Raw genomic sequence first — 27,657 nt, 5'->3', positions numbered from 1 at the left:
TCACTTCTTCTAAAACGAAGGTGTTGGACCAAAGAATCTTGAATACCCCTGCCAGTTCTGAAATTCTGAAATTGACCTGTGATGTTAATAGATGGTTGAGACTTTTAAATTTCTATTCTTGTGTGGAATACAACCAAGTCAAATTCTGCCTCTATACTTTTTCCCCCCCTGGCATGGAATACTATTTCTGTAATAAGTTTAAAAAGATGGGTAATTCCTGAGTTGTGCTCATCTGGAATAAAGACTGTTGTCACTGGGCTTCCATTTGATGAGGTTAATGGTCTCCTACAGTGTTGTGAAGGCAGAAATGCTTATTTAAAAGCACTTTTAGATTGAATGACATAGAATACCACCTCTCTGGGAGCTGGGGCTGTTTTCAGACTCCCATGATTCAGAAGGGCTCTTCTGATTCGACCGTTTATTTAAGTGGTGAAGGAAACACATTCTATCTCCTAACACTCTTGTTTGGAACCCCTTCAGCAGCTTCTCTTTTTGCTCTCAGAATGAAGCCCAAACCTCCCAATTTACTCCAAAGACTGTAGCAAGCCCGCCTCTGCTACATCCACAGCCTTAGGTGGCCTGCAAGTCCTCTGTCCCAACCTAAACTACAGCTGCGTTGACTTTCTCCCGTTTCTGAAACAAGTCAAGTTCTCTCGCTCTTTTTTTTTTTTTTTCTTTTTCTGGGATCATAATGACAATGCAGTTATTCCCTTACTCAGAATACTCTCTTAGTTTCAAAACCAACTATCTCCTACCAAACTCCCAAGCATCCTTCAGAATCAGTTTATACATCTGTTCTTCCAGAATGCTCCAGTTCTCTTCAGACCCCAGCCCTTGCCGCATGCTCTCCAATCCCCCATCCACATTTGGTCATGGCGTGTAGGGCTCGGCCTTAGCATTGCTCGCCCAGTGGTCTGTCACCCCCATCAGGCCTTGTCACCTGGGGTTGTCTCCCAGATTTATGCAGTGCCTGACACACAGGAGCTGCTGTGCTGGGAGCCAGGAAGTGAAAGCAAATTCCCACATGCTTTGTTTCGCAAGTTCACTCTGTTTTAAGCAAATTTGGAATCATTGTGTGATAGAAGATATGCTGCATATAAGTACGGGAGTAGAAAATATCCTTGTTAGAAAGTAACTGAAGAAAAGGTGAACTTTCTGGGCATCAGCAAGATGCAGTATGACCTGCGTGCATGCTAAGACACTTCAGCTGTTTCCAACTCTTTGCAATCCCATGGGCTGTAGCCCACCAGGCTCTCCATGCCATGGGATTCTCCAGGCAAGAATACAGGTTGCCATGCCTTTCTCTAGGGGCTCTTCCCTACTCAGGGGTCAAACGTGAGTCTCTTACATCTCCATTGGCAGGTGGGTTCTTTATCACTAGCACCACCTGGGGATCCCTGCACTATGACATAATTGGGAAGTAAAAGATTTTGAATTAGCAGTTATCTACTCCCTCTCCAGCCTCTAATTCTCAGATCTTTCAAGGTAATCTCTCTGCATAATCTCTCCGCAGTCTATACCTCAGTTTCTTTATTTGTGTGCAGTTTGTATGCACGGACAGCAAGGAGATCAAACCAGCCAACCATAAAGGAAATCAGTCCTGAATATTCATTGGAAGGACTCTTGCTGAAGCCAAAACTCCAATACTTTGACTACCTGATACAAAGAGCCCACTCATTGGAAAAGACCCTGATGCTGGGAAAGACTGAAGGCAAAAGGTGAAGGGGCCGGCAGAGGATGAGATGGTTAGATAGCATCACCGACTCAATGGACATATATTTGAGCAAATTCCGGGAGATAGCGGAGTACATGGGAGCCTGGCATACTGCAGTCCATGGGGTCACAAAGAGTCGAAACAACTTCGCAGCTGAACAACAGCAGCTCCTCTGAAATGTCTGAAAAGGCTTCTTGCACAGTCCATTGTTGAAAATAACATAATTATTTTTATAACTAATAACAAATATATCAGGTACTTCTGTCACTAAAAAATAAAAATCTTAGAAACTAAAGCTACACACTGCCCCCTGCTTCACCTCAGCTATGAAGTTCTTTACTTGTTTTCCCTAACCTTTATGAGTTTCAGTGTGTTTGTACAACTTAATGTGTATAGAGGTGGGAGTGCTTTAATCATTTTGAATTAGCAGATCTATAAAAGGCGATACCATGTAAGTGTTTTGTGAAAGTATTTTAGAGGTAGGTGGCTATGCCCTCATGTAGGGGCAGGGGAAGGAGGGTTCACTGTTCTACATTTTTATCTGACCACAAAAGTGCTGTAATTCCTAGATAATAAACCGAAACTACCTGTCTGCTCAACAATTGGGAAGTTTATACTCACAAACTGTTGTACAACCTTGACAAATTTCAGTCTTGAAGACTTTTTCCATGTCATTTAACCACACTCTGCCGAGAACTTGAATTTTTCTTCTGTGAATTTCATACCTTAATTTCATGAAATTTTAATCCTTGAAGGGAAATTAGAAATGTGACTAGACAAGTCTCTCACTTTATGTATGACAGGTGGGTTCTCTGTGCCTCTTACTGACAGGGTTTCTTTCTGCTCCACCTCTGGTGTGTCAGAGTCATGGTTTACAAATTAGCAGTACAGTCATCCATCCGTATCTGAGGGAGAGTGGTTTCAGGACCCCTGGGACCAAAATCCAAAGATGCTCGAGTCCCTTATGTGAAATGGTGTATATTTACATATAACCTCTACACGTGCATGTATAGTTCTATCCAACTCCTTGCGACCCCGTGAGCTGTAGCCCACCAGGCTCCTCCACCGATGGGATTTCCCAGGCAAGAATACCGGAGTGGGTTGCCATTTCTTCCTCCAGGGGATTTTCCTGACACAGGGATCGAACCCAGGTCTCCTGCGTCTCCTTCCTCAGCAGGCAGATTCTTTACCACTGAGCCACCTGGGAAGCCCAACCTCTGCACATCTTCCTTTATGTTTTAAGTCATCTCGAGATTGCTTGTAATACGTAATAGTGTAAATGCTATGTAAATAGTTGTAAATACATCATAAATGCTATTTAAACAAGTCCCATTAACTAGGCAAATTCAAGTTTTGCTTTTTGGAAACTTCTGGAATTTTTCTCCTGAATATTTTCAGAATGCAGAGCCAACGGCCAGCCATATTACCAAGACAGAGCCTGGTTTGTCCTGAAGGTATCAGGTCTCCATATTAATGAACTGAGATTCTGGGCGATGCAGTTTGCCTAATCCCTCTGGCCGGGCCACAATGGATGTAGCTGGATAAACAGGGTCTCTGCAGAGACATGAAGACGTATGGATCAGGAGAAAGACACCCAGGAGGAAGGGGGACATTCTCCTGCTCGTCCAACCTGCAGCCCCAAAGGCACTTGATGGGAACAACAAAGAAGCGCTTTGCACCCTCTTCTGAATGGTTTTGATTGGTTACAATAAGATTGGCCTGTTTTTAGTAATGGACTATGCTTAGAAGCCATTTCATACCCTGCAGAGGAGATAAGCAAAGTTGCATACAAATGAAATTGAGGTGGAGGCTCAGTATACGCAGAGTGGTACCCTAAATGATCCAGGAATTAGAGGCTGGATTGACTGTTGGTGTGTTTGTGTGCGCGCACACTTAGTTGCTCACTCCGGTCTGACTCTTTGTGACCCCATGGACTGTAGCCCACCAGGCTTCTCTGTCTATGGGATTGTCCAGGTAAGAATACTGGAGTGACTTGTCATTTCCTTCTTCAGGGGATCTTCCTGACCCAGGGATTGATCCCACATCTCCTGCATTGGCATATGGACTCTTTACCACTGAGTCATCAGGAAAGCCTGGATTGAGAGTAGATATCTGGTAGTTATAAGCCTTATGTTTTCCAATGATGCCATTCCCCACCTTGCTGATGCCCAGAAATTTCATCCTTTTAGTTATTCTCTAACAACAATGAACAGGAGATTTTCTCTTTATTTAAAAGTGTGTCTCTGTGTTAATGACTACTTGGAAAGCCACCCTGGGAGATGTGGACCCAGAGTGCTGATCTTCACAAGAGCTCAAAATACTGTCATTTAGAACTTTGGTCATATAATTTTTCACTTGTGGGGGTACATGGCTTGCATGGGTGTTATTGTGGTGAAAGTGAAGTGAAAGTGTTAGTTGCTCAGTCATGTCCTACTCTTTGCGATCCCATGGACTATAGCCTGCCAGGCTCTGTCCATGGGATTCTCCAGGCAAGAATACTGGAGTGGATTGCCATTCCCTTTTCCAAGGGATCTTCCCGACCCAGGGATTGAACCTGGGTTTCCCTCATTTCGGGCAGAATCTTTACCATCTGAGCTGCTAGGCCTGTATGTAAACTGAGTGAAGTATGGCATTCTTGTAGTTATTAATCAGGGACAATGCTAAATAGATCTTTTTGCAGGAAAAAATACTGTCTTTTAGATCAGTTCAGTTCAGTTCAGTCACTCATTGGTGTCTGGCTCTTTGTGACCCCATGGAATGCAGCATGGCCAGGCTTCCATGTCCATCACCAACTCCTGGAGCTTACTCAAACTCATGTCCATCGCGTCAGTGATGCCATCCAATCATCTCATCTGCCATCTTCTCCTCCCACCTTCAATCTTTTCCAGCATCAGGGTCTTTTCCAATGAGTTGGTTCTTCACATCAGGTGGCCAAAGTATTGGAGTTTCAGCTTCAGCATCAGTCCTTCCAGTGAATATTCAGGACTCATTTCCTTTAGGATTGACTGGTTGGATCTCCTTGCAGTCCAAGGGACTCTCAAGAGTCTTCTCCAACACCACAGTTCAAAAGCATCAATTCTTTGGTGATCAGCTTTCTTTATAGTCCACCTCTCACATCCATACATGACTACTGGAAAAACCATAGCTTTGACTAGACGGACCTTTGTTGGCAAAGTAGTGTCTCTGATTTTTAATATGCTATCTAGATCAGTTGTAGCTTTTCTTCTAAGGAACAAGTGTCTTTTAATTTCATGATTGCAGTCACCATCTGCAGTATTCTGGAGCCCCCCAAAATAAATGCTGTCTCTGTTTCCATTGTTTCCCCATCTATTTGCCATGAAGTGATGGGACTGGATGCCATGATCTTAGTTTTCTGAATGTTGAGATTTAAGCCAACTTTTTCACTCTCCTCTTTCACTTTCATCAAGAGGCTTTTTAGTTCTTTGCTTTCTGCCATAATGGTGGTGTCATCTGCGTATCTGAGGTTATTGATATTTCTCCCAGCAATCTTGATTCCAGCTTGTGCTTCATCCAGTCCAGCATTTCACATGATGTCTTTTAGATAGTTGTATCTTTTGGCATATTGCAAGGAGTTTTGAAATTTGAATTTGAATTCCATTTCTTGTGGGTGGGAGGAATGGTCTTTGAGAACTTGGTCTTAGGAATGGCTTCCATTTCTGAAACTATGTAAAAAAGATTTTTAACAAACTAAATCACTTTTTATGGTCTTTTCTTGTATTTTTATAGCTATTTTTATTCATTTGACAGTTTTTGGAGCCTGTACCATGTGCTTGGCATTCTTCTAGACTATGGGATACAGCAGCAAACCAGAGGAGCAGATATCCTAGTTTGGTCATGGTGTCGGACAATAAACAAGGTATATAAATTGTTACATATTGCTATCAAACACTGGTATACCACTTAAGTGCCAAGTATTATCTTAAGAGCGTATAAGAATAACTCATTTAATTAAGTGGTATGTGTGTGTATGTGTGCTCAGTCATGTCTGACTCTTTGTGACTTCGTGGACTGTAGCCCACCAGGCTCCTCTATCCATGGGATTCTCCAGGCAAGAATACTGGAGTGAGTAGCCATTCCCTTTTCCAGGGGATCTTCTTGAGCCAGGAATTGAACCTGCATCTCTTGTGTCTCCCGCATTGGCGGGCGCAACCAATGCACCTTTACTATTACCCGTTAAGTGGTACAGTAGAAGATAAAATGCTGTGGAAAGAAATGAAGGGAAATGGGATTTGAAATGTGGACAGGAGTAAGGGAAGTTTTCAGTTTTAAAGAGTCTGAGACAGTCTCATTGAGGAGATAATATCTGGACAAGACCTGAAGGGCTGAGGGCTGAGGGAAAAAGACAGTGGATGCCTGAGTGGAGGTGGCTTCAGGCTGAAAGGGCAATAGGTTACAGAGACCCTGAGGCAAGAACATTCCTGCTTGTTTTGGAAAAAACAAGGAAGGAAGGAGAGCTTTGGCTGAGAAAGTGAGGGAGAGCATTAGGATCTAAGTGACGACTGTGGCTTTAGTTTAGAGTGAGATGGGGGGCCCTCAACCGTGCCAAGGGGTGGCCTGGCCTAACCCATATCCATGTGGAATCACAGTATCTGTTTCTGGGATTGGTAAGGGAAGGAACAGAAACTCAACATTCAAAAAACTAAGATCATGGCATCCGGTCCCATCACTTCATGGCAAATAGAAGGGGAAAAATGGAAATAGTGGCAGATTTTCTTTTCTTGGGTTCCAGAATCACTTCAGATGGTGACTGCTATGAAATTAAAAGATGCTTGCTCCTGGGAAGAAAAGCTATGACAAACTTAGCATATTAAAAAGCAGAGCCATCACTTTTCCAACAAAGGTCAGTATAGTCTAGGCTATGGTTTTTCCAGCAGTCATGTATAGATGTGAGAGTTGGACCATAAACAAGGCTGAGCACCAAAGGCTTGATGCTTTCAAACTGTGGTGCTAGAGAAGACTCTTGAGAGTCCCTTGGACTACAGGGAGATCAAACCAGTCCATCATTAAGGAAATCAGTCCTGAATATTCATTGGAAGGACTGATGCTGATGCTGAAGCTGCTATTTTGACTACCTGTTGTGAAGAGCTGACTCATTGAAAAAGATCTTGATGCTGGGAAAGATTGAGGGCAGGAGGAGAAGGGGGTAGCAGAGGATGCGATGGTTGGATGGCATGACTGACTCAATGGACATGAGTTGGAGCAAACGCCACGAGATAGTGAAGGACAGGGAAGCCTGGCGTGTTGCACTTCATGGGGTCACAAAGAATTGGACATGACTTAGCAGCTGAACAACAACCACAACAAGGAAAGGAACAAAGATAAAAGCAAGGACCAGTTAGGTAAGGCTAATTTAAAGATCCAGACAGGGGCTTATGGTAGCCTCATGGACGAGAATTCCGATTGTGGGGGTGGTTAAAATAGGTCAGATTATGAATGTATTTTGATTATTCTTCAGCTATTATGGCTCCAAATCATTGAAGTCGTGCTGCTTCCAGGCTCTCTGTGAGTAGTTAAATTAATAACCTGTAAAACAAACTCTTTAAAGGCTCTGGCAGCACCCATTATTTAAAGGAACTCTGTAAGCCATTACTCGGCAGTCTGGTTTAGGTTTTCATGTGTCCAGTATGTCTTCAAGCAGGACTACCTGTGCTTGGAGATAGAATCTCCCACATAACAATGGCAGTTTAGGTGCAGGGCCAAATGAGCTGATGAAAACAACTAAAAATACCATGTGGAATACCTTTACTATCTTTCTATAAACATGTCCGTGGGTAACAAGAAAATCAAGAATCCTAAGGTCAAAGACTGAGCACACAAGTTAAGCTGAGGGGAGAAACCAGCTTTTGCCTTAGGGCTTTAACCAAAACCTAAGGTGCCTGAGTGGGTTTCCCAGGTGATTCATTGGTAAAGAATCTGCAGGAGATGCAGGAGACGAAGGTTAGATTCCTGGGTCAGGAAGATCCCCTGAAAGAGGAAACCCAATCCAGTATCTTTGCCTCAGAAATCCCAAGGACAGAGGAGTCTGGAGGGCTGCAGTCCATGGGGTCGCAAAAGAGTTGGACCCCATGACTGAGTGACTGAACATAAACACACACATAGTACATATATTATTGCTTTAATATTTTTCATTAAAATGATATACTTTTATGAAGTTAAGCTTAGCTTTGTACAAAACAATGATACAAGTAATATCACAGGACTGTGGTATTACTTTTTCTACACTTATTAAGAGTAATACATAATTATTGGAATTAAAAAATTCATGTTCTACTTAGTTATCTCTTTTATCCCCAACTTTACTACACTTTAGAAATAACTGACTTATTATATGCCATATTTGTCTAGTTAGTGTTTTAAGTTTAAGCTTCTGTGAACAATATGGGTTTTGTTCATCTGACAGAGTATCTAGTTTTATGAATTGTGATCTAATTTTGTGATTTATGTTCATAAATAGCTGAACATAAAGTGAATGTTTGATAGGTACTATATATATAAGTTAATTTATTTTTATTTTATTTATTGGAAAACTTTTACTGGGGTTAACTTATTTTTTTAATGATTTGTTCTAAAACAGTGAATACTCCTTCCTCACACCCATCCCATTGATGGAATCGCACTGATATGACATAAAATGTTCCTACGGCAAAACAAAATAAGTTAGTTAATATATGGAAAAATTTTTTTAAGATTGGAATTTTTTGGTTTACAAGTATCTTACCTGAGTGAAATACAGAGATAGCTACTGTCTTGAGGTGATATTAATAATTCTGTTGCCAGAGATGATAAGTGACAACAAAAACTGGCCCTTAATTTCACACTTTGGATGCAGATTTCTTTTTGAATGATAAAATATACAAACTTTGGGTTTTGTGACTTAAATAAAAATACGGAGAGAATTGTAAAATCTACATCTGGGGAAATTCTCAGGATAGAGACCTGTTTGGGATGATTTATGTGTTGTCTGAAAGCAAAGGTGTGGTTTCTTGGTTGTTCCTGGCTTTGTGGCTACTAAGTCTTTTTAAAGAGCTAAGTGTTAAGAGGTGGAAACTAGGAAGACAGGGTGAAGTCAGCAAAATAAAACTGAGGTCCATAGCCAAGGGGATGACATAATAGGCTCCATTAGATAGGTTAAGGTAAAATATCCACAAGATTTTCTTTTCCTGCATTTTAAAAACAAACACTTTGGCCACCTGATATGAAGAGCAGACTCATTGGAAAATACTGTGATGCTGGGAAAGACTGAGGGCAGGAGGAGAAGGAGGTGGCAGAGGATGAGATGGTTGGATGGCATCATTGACTCAATGGACATGAGTTTGAGCAAATTCCTGGAGATAGTGAAGAACAGGGAAGCCTGGCGTGCTGCAGTCCCAAAGAGCGACTGAACAACAAACAACAACAAAAAGAAAACAGAAATCTTTAGCACAAATCCTATCTACAGAGACTGGGCAGTTTTGAGGACAGGAGCTGACTGATGAACACTCCCACTCATGGTGGGGCGCGGACTCGGAATAAGCCCTTTCCTGAGTACCTACAACCACAGACACATTGGCTGAGCTGTGTGTCATTCTTACCAATTAGATGTGACTGAGCTTCCATTACCTGTATTGTCCCATCGTGAGATTTAGCCATCAGGTAGATTTTAGTGAGTAATTAGAAAGGAGGAAGCCTAAGAAGAAACACCAGTTCTTCTGCATTGACCTACAGGTCAGGAACTGGGAGGTGCTTTTAATTTGTTGTTGTTGTTGTTTGACATCGAAAAAGAAATATTCTTGGAACTTCCCTGATGGTCCAGTGGCTCAGACTCTGAGTTCCCAATGCACGGGGCCTGGGTTCAATCCTTGGTTGGAGAACTAAGGTCCCACATGCTGCAACTAAGACCCGGCGCAGCCAAGTAAATAAATAAAAAGAAATATACTTACATCTACAAGATAAACAGCAAGAAAATCAAGGAATGAAATACTTCTGATCAAGAGCCTATCGTCAGTGTCCCTCATGCTTGAGCCCTAACCCCACCACTGGGGGCTCCAGTGACCCTGTCTCCTGTCCTCTAAGAGTATCTCATCTTTCCTGTTCACAGGGTATGATTTAAACAGCCTGTTTCACATGTTACTCTAAATCACCTCGTCTTTTTGGAAATTGGATCCAAATGATCAATAATAAATGGTGACTTTGGCCTCACTTTCGACTGACTTCATTAGGCTTTAGATGGGAATCACAGGGACCCATAAATGTACATTTCAGTTGTCCTGGCGCCGAGCGATAATGGCTGGAATTCATAAATAAAATAAGAGCAACGATTTTGTCTTGCGTGCACTCTGGGGAAACAACAGACAGATGCCCACTCTGGTTGGGAGCTGGAGGACTCAGGGCAGGCGGGACAGCCCTGGAGGCAGAGTTGCTGGACAGTCCTCGTCCTGCCCTGATGGAAAGACTGCTGTTTGATGGTTGGTCTTGGCAACCATGTTGCATGCTTAACAGTCATCTTCAAGGGACCAAGGAATCTCTGCTCTATATATTATAGTACAAGAGTCTCTGTGCAAACTATTAAAATAAGTTCTTTTACCTTCTTTGTTAGAAGACCGGGACCAAGGTCAAAGTAACTGACCTGAGAACACTGTGTGCATGCATGCTCAGCCACTCAGTCGTGTCCAGCTCTTTTGCGACCCCCTGGACTGTAGCCTACCAGGGTCCTCTGTCCATGGAATTTCCCAGGCAAGAATACTGGAGTGGGTTGCCATTTCCTCCTCCAGGGCATCTTCCTGACCCCGGGATCAAACCTGAGTCTCTTGCATTAACAGGCAGGTTCTTTACCACTGAGGCACCTGGGAAGCCCAACCTGAGAAAACACCACACTGGAAATAGGATTTGAACCCATTTCTACAAACGCCCAGTCTAGCATTTCATTTACTTCGAGGCAGCTGCTATGTCACGCTGAAGACTTGATTCGTTTGTTCCATTTAATGAAGTCATTGTAAACCGAGTGCAGGTGCTGGAGACACAAGACTGGGCAAGATGGAAAATCCCCAGCTTCCACAGAGCTTGAAGGCCCCGAGGGGAGCTGGACAGTCAGTTATGTGATGTGTGTCATCGTGAGACACAGTTCAGATTCAGGACACGATGCAATGGCGGCACCTCACACTGCCTAGTCCAGGGGGTCACAGAGGGCCTCCTGGAAGAAGTGGCCTTGGAGAGAAGGCTGAGACCGACGGAGCAGTCACAGAGGTGGGTGAGGGGGGTGAACGCACAGACTGAAGTCCCTACGGCTGCTGTGAGTGGTCCCCACTGGGCAATGGCTAAACTGAGGATTTCAGAAATAATGTTTCTTTTTTTTTTAATGTGGGACCATTTTCAGAGTCTCCATTGAATTTGTTATAATAGTGTTTCTATTTTGTTTGGGTTTTTTGGTTGTGTGGCATATGGGATCTTAGCTCCCCGACCAGGGATCGAACCTGCACCCCCAGCACTGGAAGGTGAAGTTGTAAGTACTGGAACACCAGGGAAGCCCCTAGAGATAATCTTACAGGCAGCAGGAGAGGGAGGAAAACAGACTCTACAGAGTGAGGACCGAGAGGCACAGATAGCCCAGAGTCCACAAGGTTTAGCTGAGAGCCCCTCCCCTTCTGTTACTACATAATGTTGTTCAGTCAACAAGTCATGTCCGACTCTTTGCAGCCCCATGGAATGCAGCACGCCAGGCTTCCCTGTCCCTCACCATCTCCTGGAGTTTGCCCAAGTTCATATCCATTGAATTGGTGATGCCATCCAACCATCTCATCCTCTGTTGCCCTCTTCTCCTGCTGCCTTCAGTCTTTCCCAGCATCAGGGTCTTTTCCAGTGAGCTGGCTCTTCACACCAGGTGGCCAAAGTATTGGAGCTTCAGCTTCAGCATCAGTTCTTCCAGTGAGTATTCAGGGTTGATTTCCTTTAGGATTGACTGGTTTGATCTCCTTGGTACCCAAGGGACTTTCAAGAGTCTTCTCTAGCACCACAATTCGAAAGCATCTAGTCTTCAGTGCTCTGCCTTCTTTATGGTCCAACCCTCACATCTGTGCATGACTACTGGAAAAACCATAGCTTTGACTATATGGACCTTTGTTGGCAAAGTGATGTCTTTGCTTTTTAATACACTGTCTAGGTTTGTCATAGCTTTCCTGCCAAGAAGCAATCGTCTTCTTAGATAATGTTAAGAACGCACATATGTTTATTTTCCTAAAAGTAGACTAAAGGAAGAGCAGCCAACTTTCTCCTTTAGTTTAGTCAGCTTTCGTCCCTCGGATTGCGGCCTCCTCACTCACGGGTGTGTGACGGCGGTGCTCAGTGCTACTGCAGACTCGGTGGCAAGTAAATGTGTCCTGGTGTCTGCTTACCCACGCACTCACTGACAGCATCTGACGGGGAGCCAGGACAGAGCACACGGCAGCAGCCGGGCCTGTCTACAGATAGCTATTAGGTGGACTATTTAAAGTTTGGACAAATAACCAAGTTGATCTCAGGATTACCTCTGAGAATAAGGGGGTTTAGGTTTTTTATTTCTTTTTTTAAGATTAAGAGCAAATTTTATTTTTATGCCACCAAGTTACTTTTTGCTTAAAAATTGGGGCACATACCATATGCCAGCCATTACACTAGGGACTCGAATTAAGGACCTTACCCCTGGCCTCTGGGGATCTGCAGTCCGGGGGGTGGAGCTGAAGACATTGGAACAGAGTGTCACCGTGGGTTGTGCTCCAGAAAAGGAGCTACAGTAACAGGGGTGACTTTATGAACCTGTGGGGGTGACCCCTCACAGGGCAAATGAGACCTTGCCTTTCCCACACTGTTCTGTTGACACAGTTCTAAATAAGATGGTTGAAATCCAACACATTTCTGTTTCCTTTGAAAATTTTCCGAATCAGAAAAGGAGCAGGTAGCAAATTGACTCCAGAAATGAAACTGTTTTCATCACAAGGAGACATTTTCCAAGTGATTAAACACTTTTCCATCAGCACCGATCAGAGAACATCAACCAGTGGACTAGGCTCTGGAAACCTTGATAAGAATGTCAGATTTGCTTTCTTTGAAAAAAGAAAAAAAGAAAATCTATTCACAGTATTAAAAGCATTTATATAACTTTCTTCTTACACGCTATGCACAGATTTTCATATCTCAACATGGAAAAGATTGTGGTTGTATTTGAAACATGAAGGTGAAGTCACTCAGTCGTGTCTGACTCTTTGCAACCCCATGTGCTGTAGTCTACCAGGCTTCTCCGTCCATGGGGTTTTCCAGTCAAGAATACTGGAGTGGGTTGCCATTTCATTCTCCAGGAGAGCTTCCCGACCCAGGGGTTGAACCCCGGTCTCCCACTATAGGCAGACGCTTTACCATCTGAGCCACCAGGGAAGTCATTTGAAACATGTAAGGACATAATAAACCTCACCATTCACATTGATTTCATCAATTTATTCATGCAACACGTGTTGAGTGATTGTGCCGAACTGGAGACACAGAGTGCTACAATTGCAGAACTGATAGGTCCTGCTTTTTCAGGAGCTTACAGCCTGGAAAATCCGAATGGAATGGTTAATTGTTACAGAAAGTGTTTCTTTTCCTTGGCTGTTCTTCTCACTACTACCTTTAATTAAAAATTTAAGATTCTATTTTATAACTATTTTCAAATATTCCTTTTTCCTTTAGAATTGTGTGAAAGCACTCTTTTTGGGGGCACCTGTCATTTGCTTTACACCATAATGTCTGACATTATGAACAAGTCAACAGATCAAGAGATTCACTGCCTTGATTCACCCTCGTTGATGCCTTCTGTTCAAAAGGAAAGAAAGGAACAGAGGAAGGAAGGAAAGAAGATGCTAATGAGCACAGCTATCCATGAAGCTCCTTATGAATACTATATGATAAAAAAAATTGAAGCAAAAAATTGAAGGAGCAGAAATTTGGGAGCACAGGAAGGGGGAAAAGTAATAGGTAGAATTATACACCAAATCAGAGTTATTTTTAATCAGTTGAGAAAACAGAAGGTTAATAATCCATCAATTCAGTCTAAGGGAAATCCTCAATTACCTACACCAAGGATTGAGAAAGTCTTAAATCAGATATGTTAGCAAGAGGAAGTAACTTAGTACAATTCCTGAATTCAACATTACATAAAATTTCAGCCACCCATTGCTCTTGTGAAATCTACCAAACAACTTGAACTATGTCTCTGGCCTAGAAAGGAGCCAATTTAATAAATTATTGCAAAGGAATGATGTTTGAAATCATGAGTCATTGGAAGCTTAATAACAAAAGCAAGTCAGTCAAGGAGGAAAATAGTTGAAGTCTGTTGAATCTGAGGTTTTAACTTTTATTTTGCTGCTGTCTCTCAAGAGACAGTTTATTGAATTCATTGTATTATATATGAACATTTTAAAGTGCAGATTGTTTTACTGTATAGGTTTTTAAAAATGTTGACTGCACCGATAAAAAGTGCTGTGAATAAGAATTTGCACCTGCATACAAGCAGGCATTTATTTATTTAGTTAGTTATTTTAATTTATTTATTTTACTTTACAATATTGTATTGGTTTTGCCATACATTGACTTGAATCCGCTATGAGTGTACATGTATTCCCCATCCTGAACCCCCCTCCCTCCTCCCTCCCCATCCCATCCCTCTGGGTCATCCCAGTGCACCAGCCCTGAGCATCCTGTATCATGCATCAAACCTGGACTGGTGATTTGTTTCACATATGATATTTTACATGTTTCAATGCCATTCTCCCATATCATCCTGCCCTCGCCCTCTCCCACAGAGTCCAAAAGACTGTTCAATATATCTGTGTCTCTTTTGCTGTCTCGCATACAGGGTTTTTGTTATCTTCTTTCTAAATTCCATATATATACATTAGTATACTGTATTGGAGTTTTTCTTTCTGACTTACTTCACTCTGTATAATAGGCTCCAGTTTCATCCATCTCATCAGAACTGATTCAAATGTTAATTCTTTTTAATGGCTGAGTAATATTCCATTGTGTATATGTACCACAGCATTCTCATCCATTCATCTGCTGATGGACATCTAGGTTGCTTCCATGTCCTGGCTATTATAAACAGTGCTGCGATGAGCATTGGGGTATATGTGTCTCTTTCGATTCTGGTTTCCTCGGTGTGTATGCCCAGGAGTGGGATTGCTGGGTCGTATGGCAGTTCTATTTCCAGTTTTTTAAGGAATCTCCATACTGTTCTCCATAGTGGCTGTACTAGTTTGCATTCCCACCAACAGTGTAAGAGGGTTCCCTTTTCTCCACACCCTCTCCAGCATTTATTGACAAGCAGGCATTTAAAACAACTATCCATCATTTTAAATATGTTGGGCTTCCCTGATAGCTCAGTTGGTAATGAATCTACCTCCAATACAGGAGACTCCGGTTCGATTCCTGGGTTGGGAAGATACCCTGGAGAAGAGAAAAGCTACCCACTCCAGTATTCTGGCCTGGAGAATTCCATGGACTACAGTCCATGGGGTCACAAAGAGTTGGACATGACTGAGTGACTTTCACTTTCTCATACTTTAGGATCAGCTAGTTAAAAGAGGAACTTTTACCACTTAAGTAAATGTGAATCTACTGATCCCCAGGAGTGTGAGCGCTGCCATTTAAGAACAGCGCAGCCTCATGCAGCTACTCACAACAGCTCCAGACTAGCCCTCAGTCTGCATTTAGACCTACCATCTGCCGTTCAGTTCAGAGCTCATTGGGTAGTAAAGTCCCTTCTCATTTCTATCAATTCAAAGAATAGCTGTTTCAAAGCATAAAGTACATAAAGCGCAATTGCACTCATCTCACACGCTAGCAAAGTAATGCTCAAAATTCTCCAAGCCAGGTTTCAACAGTACTTGAACCGTGAACTTCCAGATGTTCAAGCTGATTTATAAAAGGCAGAGGAACCAGAGATCAAATTGCCAGTATCCACTGGATCGTTGAAAAAGCAAGAGTGTTCCAGGAAAACATCTACTTCTGCTTTATTGACTACACCAAAGCCTTTGACTGTGTAGATCACAACAAACTGGAAAATTCTTCAAGAGATGGGAATATACCAGACCACCTTACCTGCCTCCTGAAAAATCTGTATGCAGGTCAAGAGGCAACAGTTAGAACTGGACATGAAACAACTGACTAGTTCCATATCCAGAAAGGAGTAAGTCAAGGCTGTATACTGTCACCCTGCTTATTTAACTTATATGCAGAGTGCATCATGAGAAACGCTGGACTGGATGAAGCACAAGCTGGAAACAAGATTGCTGGGAGAAATATCAATAACCTCAGATACACAGATGACACCACCCTTATGGCAGAAAGTGAAGAAGAGCTAAAGAGCCTCTTGAAAGTGAAAGAGGAGAGTGAAAAAGTTAGCTTAAAACTCAGCATTCAGAAAACTAATATCATGGCATCTAATATCATCACTTCATGGCAAATAGATCGGGAAACAATGGAAACAGTGGCAAAGTTTATTTTTGGGGGCTCCTAAATCACTGCAGATGGTGTGTGCAGCCATGAAATTAAAACACACTTGCTCCTTGGAAGAAAAGCTATGACCGACTTAGACAGCATATTACAAATCAGAGATATTAATTTGCCATCAAAGGTCCGTCTGGTCAAAGCCATGGTTTTTCCAGTAGTCATGTATGGATGTGAGTTGGACTATAAAGAAAGCAGAGTGCAGAAGAATTGATGTTTCTGAATTGTGGTGTTAGAGAAGACTCTTGAGAGTCCCTTGGACTGCAAGGAGATCCAACCAGTCCATCCTAAAGGAAATCAGTCCTGAATATTCATTGGAAGGACTGATGCTGAAGCTGAAGCTCCAGTACTTTGGCCACCTGATGCAAAGAACTGACTCATTGGAAAAGTCCCTGATGCTGGGAAAGATTGAAGGAAGGAGGAGAAGGGATCGACAGAAGATGAGATGGTTGGATGGCATCACCGACGCCATGGACATGAGTTTGAGTAGGCTCTGGGTGTTGGTGATGGATAGGGAAGCCTGGGGAGCTGCAGTCCATGGGGTTGCAAAGAGTCCGACACGACTGAGCGACTGAACTGAACTGAAGAATAGCTGTTTCAAAGCATAAAGTACATGAGGACTTCCCTGATGGTCCAGTGGTTAAGAATCGCAGTTAAGAATCTGCCAATCCACTACACAGGGCACAGGTTTGATCTCTGGCCAGGGACCTAAAATCCTGCATGCCCCGCATGGTACAGCCAAAAAATAAATAAAAAGCATAAAGTACAAGACAATGATAGATTGGAGGACTAAATGCTAGAGTTTTGCGCAAGGGGTTTCAACAGAACACACATCCTCATGCCCCAGGAGAGCCTTGGGCTGCTTCGCGGGAACCATGGGGTGTTCACCAAACTCTGCCCCCTTCTTCCCGGAAACACAACCTTAGTACATTTTCTGGTTGCGCCTCCTGGGGTCATGTGACTGAGTTCTGGCCAATAGAAGTTGCAGTACACCACTTGGAGGCGTGACTGCTAGGCCTCCTGGTGCCCAGTTCTCCAGGAAAATTGCTACAGAATTTTCCTTTGACCCACAGATGCACAGAATTCAGGGAAGCTGGAGTCCAGGGATGGAAGAGACCCTCTGAGGGCGAGTACGGAAGACCTCCCCCCTTCCCCGCCCGCCCCCTCTACCTGCACCGTGACCCGAGCAAGAGCTTAGGCTCTGTTGCATTACACGCCTGAGGTTGGGGTCGTCATAGGAGTTAATCCTTGGTGAATAATACAGGTGTAAAGGGAGACGGTGGGCAGGAGGAAGAGAAACCAAATATCCTTGCTTTGCAGTTGGCCACCGCTGCCACGTTACTCTGTGTGGACGGGAATATAGCAAGAATCAGAACCACAAGACATAAAAAATTTACTAAGCCGCTGTATGAAGGTTCAAATGTTACCGAATACTGCAACCCTCCACGATTTATTACCAGCAAGTTCTGCAAATCTGCGTCACCTTTCCCCAGACGTGGAGCTGCTGCCTTGCCCTTGGGAACCAGGCGTTCACCTCTGCCCTCCGCATTTCCCCTATGATTGTATAGCCTCATTAGCCTTCATTCCTTTTCCAAGGTGTTAAAATCATTTTTTATTTTTCATAAGTTGTTGATAGCCACCTCTTTGAAATTAATGAATTTGCATGGGGAGGAAGATAGACTCAATTCTTTCAGCATGAATATAAAAGCTAGGTTTTTTTTAATTGAATTTTGTTCTTGTTAAAAATTAATATTTTCTCTTGTGTTTTGTTTTATTTTTTTTTCTACCAGATATTGCAGTGTGTTATAATGGTCTCGTCAAAACCAGAACCAGTGATGATGCCGCAATACAACAGTGGCTTGAAATAGAAGACCCCAAAGCATGTCAGAAGCGTAACAGAATACCCAAAAGTCTATGTAAAAGCCGCTCTTCTGTGTACTGTTTTCACATATTTGGGGATATTTCTGAAACTTTGAGTTAGCATCTCCTGTTCCCTATATTTGTGTTTTTCTTTCCCCATCTTTTCTATATTCTTTTTGAAAAATAATATAGCGTGGCAGCAGAGCCTCTGGAATGGCTTCCAGTCTTTCCTGCTCCCTAGTTCTCTTCCCCTGCTAACCACCCCGTCCCCCGTCCCCTCCCACTCTACCAGGGTCGGTCACTGTGGCCCTAGAACACAGCAGGAGCGATGGCGTGTCCTTGAGTTTTAGTCCGAGACATGGTTTCCATCTCAGGGGCTCACGCATTTTCTCTCTTGGCTCCCTCCCTCCTGGGAAGCGGGCCGTCGCAATCGCCATGAGAGGCCACTCAGGAGGGGCCCCTGGGACGAGGAATGAAGCCCGCAGCCAGCAAGAACCCACCGCTGCCGACAAACAGGTAAGCAGGCTGGGGAGGGGGTCTTCCCACAGCTGAGACTTCAAGTGACCCCGGGGTGCCACCCAGAGTCCTGAGTCTCAGAAACCGTGTGAGCTGACGAATGTTTGTTGTTTCATACTACCCTGGTAAGTTTTGGGGCAATTTGTTCCAGGGGTCCCCAGCCTCCAGGATCTAATGCCTGATGATCTGAGGTAGAGCTGCTGCTGCTGCTAAGTCACTTCAGTCGTGTCCGACTCTGATGTGATAATAATAGAAATAAAGTGCATAATAAATGTAATGCACTTGAATCATCCCAAAACTATTCTCCCCACCTGAGTCCGTCAAAAAACTGTGTCTTTCCAAAAACTGACCCCCTGGTGCTAAAAAGATTGGGCACTGCTGTTACACAATAGGTAAGAAAAAGACATAGCTCATAAAATCAATAAAACCAATACCGGTCAATGATGAGTAAAGGACAGGATTTGGCTTAATTCCTTTGAGTAAACATGTGGTTACCAACAGGACATTAGAAAAATTAACATTTAGCTTTGGGAAGTAAAATGTAACTAAAGGATTATTTTCCATTTTATTAATCTCATTAAACAGTATTGCAGTGCATTTGTTTCTGTTAAAAAACATGATACCACTCTTTGGGAAAAAAGCTACTTCAAATTAGTCTTAAACTGTTGCTTCTTTTTAGCAACGTGTAGTAACATAATGATGGCTTAGTAGAAATTCCTAGGAGATAGTCTGACTTAAGCATATATTAACAAGTTCTTCTGCAGTCCTTGAAGAGAGTATATTTCCTGCGCACATTCTCCTTTATACGCCTAAGATTGTTTGCCATCTCTTTTATTATTCTGGTAAAGTTAAACTTGAACAGAGTAACTGAATGCTAACAATGTCTGAATCAGTGAAGCCCAAATGAGTAAGCTTTATTCTGTGTGATGGTGCTGGAAAGGTTAAAAGCCCAAGTTCTGAGTTGAGGCAATAGTTATGAGCTGCCCAAGTCCCCGCCAGGATTCCAGCTCAGCATTCTCCATGCTTCACTGAGGCTGGAATCCAGATTTTGAAACTGAATTGTCTCAATCTGGCCACAGTGGTCATTTCACTTTCCCACTAATTTTCCTTAAACCAGAATGCATGTGTGTGTGTGCTCAGTAGTGTCTGACTCTTTGAAACTCCAGGGACTGTGGCTGGCCAGGTTCCTGTGTCCATGAGATTTCCAAGGCAAGAATACTGGAGTGGGAGAATACTGGAGTGGGTTTCCATTTCCTCCTCCAGGAGATCTTCTCTACCTAGGGATAGAACCTGAGCCTCGTGCATTGGGAGGAGGATTCTTTACCGCCGAGTCACTAGGGAAGTCCCAGCTAGAATGACTAGGAATAGCTGATTTTTCCATGTAGAAAAAGAATAAAAGTGAATCTCTATTTCACAACATTGAAAAAAAAAAAAAAAAACTGAATCAAGGGCTTATGTATGAAAGGCAGAACTTTTAAGCATTTTAGAAGCAGACGTAGAGAGATTATTCTCATGACCTTGGAAGAATTTCTTCATCAGAATACAAAAATAGCAAAGCACAAAGGAAAAGATCAGAAAAATCTGATTACACTGTGAACTTCTCTCTCTCCTTTTCTTTTAAGTATTATATAATGGATAATGACTTTTAAGGGGAGTAGTGTGATTTAATAAGCTTCATTATTTTTGCAATTTTGCTGCAGATCTTAGTAATACAGAGTCAGAGATCTGGCTCCAAGATCACTTGTGTGTGTGTGTGAGATTCTTGGTTTTAATGGCTGTCACAGCCTTAATTTTTTATTCATATTTTTCTTACATCCTTAATTTTTTCAATTACAGTTTTCTTTTTGTACTGTAGTATCTTTGTAAGTTGCATCAAACCTAAGGGAAGAGGGAATAAATAAGTTGAGCAAACCATTAGATTCAGCTTATGCTGCCAACATTTAAGTATTTCTAACTCAAGCCTTCAAAAATTATAAAAATTTTATAGTAAACAATAGATAATTTATGGAGACTTTCTGGCAATAATGAATGCAAATATAGGTAAGTCTACAACTAACTCAGATTTGGAACATCTAAACACCCTATAATCTCAGAAACAGAACACCAAGCCTATCAGCTCGATAGTACTTACTAGTCATCTAAAGAATCAGGTTGTCGAATCACCTCGTTGATTTTTATCAGGTTGGGTCTTGCATTGTATTTGCTAACTAGGGAGAATAACAGACTCAAACTCTACCTGTGCTTCCTAAAAGCTCTCTGAGAATACAAAGGCACATGGGGGCCCTGCTTTTGCTCCTCCCAATTCAATCCTGTTATTCGATGCAGAAGTCACAAAGCTTTCATCAACAGTTACTGACTACTTTTATTGTCATTGCCATGTGGGAGTGCTGAAAGACTGTTTGAAATTCATTCAAGTAACAGAGGAGAGTGCATAGTGCAGGCTTCTGTATTAAAGAAGAAGAAAAAAGTATTCACTGCAATCAAAGGTGCAAGCAGTAGAGAATCAACACAAATAAAACCAGCATCAGCCAGAAAGCCTGTAGGAAACCATGGAAGGAAGATCAAAATCAGGTTCTCTGGAGGTGAATGGCATAAAGAAAATACAGTGTTATTTGCAACAGAATTTTTGTAAAAGAAAGAGAAGCCAGAATAGTCTATTAGCCAGACACTGCTTCACCAACTGAGTTCCAGACAGTGATTCCGTTTATAAGGACTCCAACCAGAACTGTATGCAACACTGAGGAGAGTTCACAAAAATGCTTGTGACCGTCATGTTCCAGCCAACTCCGATCATTCACAGTTGAGTAATCCCTACAACCTCATCTATTGAAAAACCATGAATGTCTCACATTTTTTTCTCATAGAAATGTGCATAACATGGATTATAGCTGAAGGTATATTAGAAAAATTCCAAAGATTACTTAATTTTTTATCATAGTTAATTAAAGTCATTTTAGCAGTTGAGAAAATTCCAACCCTAGGTGAAAAGCCTGCATCATTCTGGACTTCTTCATACCCCTCAGAGACCTAGGTGGCACTAGTGGTAAAGAACCCACCTGCTAATGCTGGAGATATGAGAGACACAGGTTCAATCCCTGGGTTGGGATGATCCCCTGGAGGAGGGCATGGCAAGCCATTCCAGGATTCTTACCTGGAGAATTCTATGGACAGAGGAGTCTGGTAGGCTACAGTCCATAGGGTCATAAAAAGTTGGACATGGCTGAAGCGACTTCACATGCATACACGGAGAAACTTGAGTGTTTTATGTGAATATCACTCTATTACAAAAGTATAATAGAGATTTACTTCGATGACACTGAAAAAGTGAAATGTGTAATTAAAGAATATATTCAAGGTTGATGATGACATCTGCCAGATAATGTAAGGATTGCCTAAATGTAATGCACTATTTATAGATTGTAGCAATTGATCATATTAGCATAAATGTCAAAGTAGGACTCTGAACACCTGAAAGTCATATTGCTTTGGGAGAGAAGATAGTGAGCTGTGCTCCTGTGGTCATCAGAATGGTGGTTTGCAAATTCCAGGCTGTCTCTCCATCAACACATGGTAGGGTTATATTTCCTGTGCACTTGGAATTAGGTGTGGCAGCTCATTTCTCTGCTACAGAAAGCAAAAGCTCCCCAGGGCAGCATCTCCGCCCCCACATCCGGTTTCCCTCCAGCTTGCTGATTGACAGTGTTTAAGACGGCAGCCCCTTCACCCCGCCCACCCCCCCATCCCACCCAGGGGTCATCAGAGACAGAGTCCTGCTTTCAAACGGCACTAGAAATAGAACTTGAACAAGAAATAAGGAAAATGTGTGCTTTAAGCCACTGAGATTTTCTGTGTCACAACCCACTTATCCGTCACAACACCGTATACAAAGGTACAGAAGAATCCCATCGCCGAGAGTGAAATAAGACAGGTTGGCAGCCTCAGTTCTGTTCCGTTCTTTCCCAAGAACACTCATAATTGCCTGGAGAAAGAAGCCCCCCAGCTTGTGTGCATTATTTGAGAATTCCAGAGCTGTGGCTGGCGGAGCCGGGGTGGATGGTGTATGTTACCGAGGGTCGCTGGAGGAAGAGCAGCCAAGTCAGGTAGCTAGTGTGCACTCCTCTGCATTTATTCACATTCAGTGAAAAGGGAAAATACTGGGTGGTTCTTTTTAAAAGTAATTTGTTCCCATTCCATTTGAGCTCTGATATTTTTCTTCCTGACCAGGCATGAGCCAGGGCAGCAATTTGGGAGCCCTTTTATTTCTTTATTTTTAAAATTCAAATTATATCATAGATACTGTTGACTTTATTTAAGGTTTTATTATTATTTTAAAACAGAAGGAATCTTGTTGATTTGTTCAAAGCAATGTCCCTGGTACCTAGAATTATTCACAGAATAAGTAGACCCCCCCAAAAAAAATATATATATTTTTTTAAATTAAAGAATAGTTGATTTACAATGCAGTGCCAATCTCTGCGGTACAGCGTGGTGACTCAGTTATACACATATATTCATTCTTTTTCTGTGTTCTTTTCCATTATGGTTTATCACAGGATATTGAGTATAGTTCCCTGGGCTGTGCAGTAGGACCTTGTTGTTTACCCATTCTCAGTGTGATAGTTTGTATCTACCATCACCAAACTCCCAGTCCATCCATCCCTCTCTGTTTCCACCCACCCCTTAGCAACCACAGGGTGGTTCTCTATGTCTGTGAATCGGTTTCTGTTTTGTTGATAGGCTCATTTATGTCATATCTTAGATTCCACGTACAAGTAATATCATATGGTATTTGTCTTTCTCTTTCTGACTTACTTCACTTAGTATGATACTCTTGTAGCATCCGTGTTGCTGAAAGTGGCATTATTTCATTCTTTTTATGACTGAGTAATATTCCATTGAATGGATAAAGAAGATGTACCAGTCTCTAGCCATTCCTCTGTCAATGGACATTTAAGTTGTGTCCATGTTTTGACTGTTGTGAATAGTGGTGCTGTGAATATAGGGGTGCATGTATTTTTTGAGTTATGGCATATTTCTGGATATATTATCAAGAGTGGGGTTGCTGGATTGTATGGTAGTTCTATCTTTAGTTTTCTGAGGAACCTCCGTGCTGTTCTCCATAGTGGCTGCAACAATTTATATTCCCACCAACAGTGTACAAGGATTCCCTTTTCTCCACACCCTCTGCAGCATATATCATTTGTGGGTTTTTTGATGATGTTTGTTCTGACTGGTGTTAGGTGATACCTTACTGTAGTTTTGATTTGCATTTCTCCAATAATTAGTGATGTTGAGCATCTTTATGTGTGCTTACTTGTCATCTGTATGTCTTCTTTGGAGAAATGAGTAAACTGAAAATAGTTTTTGAAAGAATCTATGTTTCTGTTAGAAGTTTTCATTATCTGCAAGATTCAGTGTTAGTTAACAGTCTGGTGTGGCTTCCCTAAAACTCAAGTACCATTTTAAACTTCAGTAATAGAAGTGTCGGGTCTAGGACAAATGGAAAATATAGTTCGTTCTACTCTTCTTAGCCTTCTGATTTATTATATTTGGTTAATTTCCTACATCACACACCAAGGTGGGTATTGATAAATTCTATTCCAGAGCTTCCTTAACTTTTTTCTGACACCATGGTGACCCTATAGAACATGATAATATTTGTAGAGTAAGTGTGGGTAAAAAAGCTTTCTTGGACCATTCTTAGGGCTGAAGCACTAAAATGCAGGAACTAACATACTTTTCTTTGAGGATCCTTCACTTCTAACAGAAGTTGTTTAAATGCTGATAATGAAAAGAGTGGGCTTCCCAAATGACACTAGTGGTAAAGACCTGCGTGCCAATGCAGGAGATGCAAGAGATGCAGGAAGATTCCCTGGAGGAGGGCATGACAACCCACTCCAGTATTCTTGCCTGGAGGATCCCATGGACAGAGGAACCTGATGGGCAACCCATGGGGTTGCAAAGAATTTGGACGCAACTGAAGCAACTTAGCATGCACCATGCAGTGAAAGAATACTTACATAACAAGGGAAAGGGACTTTTCTTTCATTCTAAAAACTGCCACAGTACACAGGAGAGAACATGAAAACAAACATGGTGCTTTCTCTCTAACACCTCGGCCAGGACACCAGAGAACATGATGTATTTTGACAGGCTTGAAACACAGCTCTGCTGGGTCAGGAGAACCCCTGGGAAGAAGAGGGGCTTGAAGACTTGGGATAATGGTTATTCTAGCCACAGCTAGCTCAGGACTAAGTCTAGTCACAACTAACTCATGGGACGTGTAAGGCACTTCGCACACATTGAACGTATGAAGTCCATTTAACAACCATCTGGGATGGGTGTTATTTCTTCTACTTTTTCATTAAGGAAACTGAGGCTTGGAGATGTGTAATGTTATATCCAGGTCCATGCAAGTGGGGAATGGCAGAACCAGCTTTGAATCTAGGACTGAGCCCCAAATCTTAGGTTCTTTTTTCTGGAAACAGGAAGACAGAAAGGACTTATGTGTCCATAACCATCTTCAGACATTAAAGGATTCTTGGTGGCCAAGAGGGTAGCTGTTTCTGATATTCCAGGAGGTCAGTTTAGTACTTGGGAGTGGAATCATGAGGAAGACAGACTTAATTTCAGAATTTATTGTTGTTGTTGTTTAATTGCTAAGTCGTGTCCGACTCCTTGCAACCCCATGGACTTTACCCCGCCAGGCCCCTCTGTCCCTGGGATTTCCAAGGCAAGAATACTGGATTGGATTGCCATTTCCTCCTCCAGGGGATCTTCCTGACCCAGGTATGGAACCCATGTTTCCTGCGTTGGCAGGTGGATTCTTTACCTCTAAGCCACCTGGGAAACCCCTTATTTCAGATTAAGAAATGATTCTCTGCGAAGATCGGATTTCCCACCCAGTTAGTATTTAGTAAGTGACTACTTCTTAGTTTTAGAGGAGGCTCCTGCCTGGGCAACCTTTGCTTTTCCTCCACTTTCAAGAGTGTGATGTTATAGTGTAAACAGCACAAGAAGAGTCTGTTAGAGATGTTGTTTCTCTTACATGCTTTTTCTTAGGAGGGATTTGTTTTTTGGGCTAAGTACATGTAGACGAGCCCTGGAGGAGGACATGGCAACCCACTCCAGTAATCTTGCCTTGAGAATCCCCACGGACAGAGGAGCCTGCTGGGCTACAGTCCGTGGGGTCACTAAGAGTCGGACACGACTGAGCGACCAAGCACAGCAGACGTGGATCAAGAGCCAGTTTCCATGGGAGAAGCTTCAGTGGCTCTCCTGAGAGTTTACAAGGGCCTTTCTTAGAAAACTGCCCTATTATTTTGAAGCTTCTAGGACCTGGTCAGAAATACATTCATTCTGAAAAATCAAAATACAGTCTCAAACCTCCACCACCAACATGATTGGAATAGAAGATCCATTACTTTTCCCCTCCTTCCCCAACAAGCAAATGGACATCAGTCAAAAAGAAATCTTAGAATCCATAGATTGTACTACTTTGGGAGTGTTTTAAGTAATTTTTAATATGGTCTTGTTGAGGGGTGTGTATGTGTAAGATGTATTTATTTTCAGATTTCCTCCTGCATTTTACTGCTTTTTTAACATATTTTTTAATTACTGTGCAAAGCTACTATACAGTCCATGGGGACTCAGAAATTCATTTGATATGACACATTTGTGAAAGCTAAGTCTAACTGAACTAATTTTTTTTTTTTAGCCACACACCTCGGGGTATGTAAGATCTTAGTTCCCCGACTAAGAGTTGAACCTGAGTCCCCTGCATTGGAAGCATGAAGTCTTAACCACTGGACTGCCAGGGAAGTCCCATTACTGCTTTTATTAGGGGGAATAATGCCTACTTCCTTTCCCCACCACTTCCTTCCCAAATACACTTCCAGTTCCTGCTTTAGAATAGCAACTACTCTTATAAATCATAGATTCCCTGGGAAGAATATTTTCATCCTTGAGAGAGCACAGGAGGATTAACATAAAGCCTCTGCCCCTGAGCAGAATGGAGAGATTACAGAGTGGGGCAGCATCCAGGCTGCCTTTGCCCTCCTCTCTACTCTTCACTTCCTTTAGGTCAGGCCAGTTGGGGCCCCAGGAACCCTCCCGTCCCCTGAGAATCCTGGGATGATTTTTGTTTGTTTTGTTTTTAAGAAATAGTTATGTTTATTTTTTTATTTGGCTGCACCGGGTCTTAGCTGTGGCATGTGGAATATGGTTCCCTGACCAGGACCTGAACCCAGGTCCCCTGCATTGGAAGCTCAGAATCTTAGCCTCTGGACCACCAGGGAAATCTGCTGGGATGATTCTGGAACTGTAGCTGTTCTCTGCTTGATTTTTCATTCCCCAAACCAGAGATAACTGAGACTAGACTGAGTCAGCACAAGGAAGGAAGTTCTAGATGAGGATGTGAACTTTCAGTCTCTTGCAAACCCTTTTCCTTGGTTAAAGGTACCAGTCATTATCAGGAAGGAAGAAAGACTGAAGGTAAAAAGAAAGTTTGGTGGATCTGGATTCCAAGTAATTCTGTCATTAATAGCATTAATTATTTGGTAAACAAAGGTGAACATATACATATCAATAAAATTTGCTGAAAGATGTCTACCTAGATGAAATATCTGTATAATTTACCTCCTACCCTATCCTTCCTATTTTTATTTTTGTATTTATTTTATTTTTATTTATTTGGCTGCACCGGCTGTTAGTTGATGGCATGGGAACTCTCAGTTGTGGCTTGTGGTTCAGTTCCCTGACTGGGCATTGAAGCTGGACCTCTTGCACTGGGAACACAAAGCCTTAGCTACTGGACTGCCAGGGAAATCCCATTCCTACTATTTTGGAAAAAACCTATTATGTGCCTAGTAGATGATCAATCAATTCTTATTGAATAAAAAAAAATGATTCCATATGATTGGGTTAGGGTGGTTTTAGTCTTTGAAATCTGTGTCTTGAGAGGTGAAACCATCTTAAAACTGAAGTCCATTCTGTTCAGTAGATCCATCGGTGAGGACCTAAGAGTCAACACATACCTAATTTTGCTTCATAAC

General features: G+C 42.3%; 1 protein-coding gene across 8 annotated transcripts in view; it reads left to right on the top strand.

Moving 5' to 3' along the window:
* Nucleotides 1-27,657, top strand: part of LOC133048510 (uncharacterized) — a 145,425-nt gene that overhangs the window by 4,493 nt on the left and 113,275 nt on the right. For 3 of the 8 annotated variants that reach the window (XR_009691055.1, XR_009691050.1, XR_009691052.1), the window contains exons 2-3: nucleotides 5,483-5,591; nucleotides 18,019-18,604. Coding sequence is in view for 2 of the 8 variants with exons in the window: in XM_061132207.1 (XP_060988190.1) it covers nucleotides 5,483-5,591; nucleotides 11,408-11,635; nucleotides 17,302-17,358; nucleotides 18,019-18,209 (585 nt within the window). In the remaining 6 variants the exon portion in view is untranslated. Of the gene's footprint in view, nucleotides 1-5,482; nucleotides 5,592-11,407; nucleotides 11,636-13,411; nucleotides 14,245-17,301; nucleotides 17,359-18,018; nucleotides 18,605-27,657 lie in introns of those variants that run through there. The other 5 variants (XM_061132207.1, XR_009691053.1, XR_009691054.1 and 2 more) reach the window with 5 other exon arrangements.

This window comes from Dama dama, chromosome 29 (genome assembly GCF_033118175.1).
Source record: "Dama dama isolate Ldn47 chromosome 29, ASM3311817v1, whole genome shotgun sequence".
In the NCBI taxonomy this organism is placed as follows: Eukaryota; Metazoa; Chordata; class Mammalia; order Artiodactyla; family Cervidae; genus Dama; species Dama dama.
The sequence above is the reverse complement of the archived record's forward strand: the minus strand, read 5'-3'. Positions and strand labels throughout refer to the sequence as shown.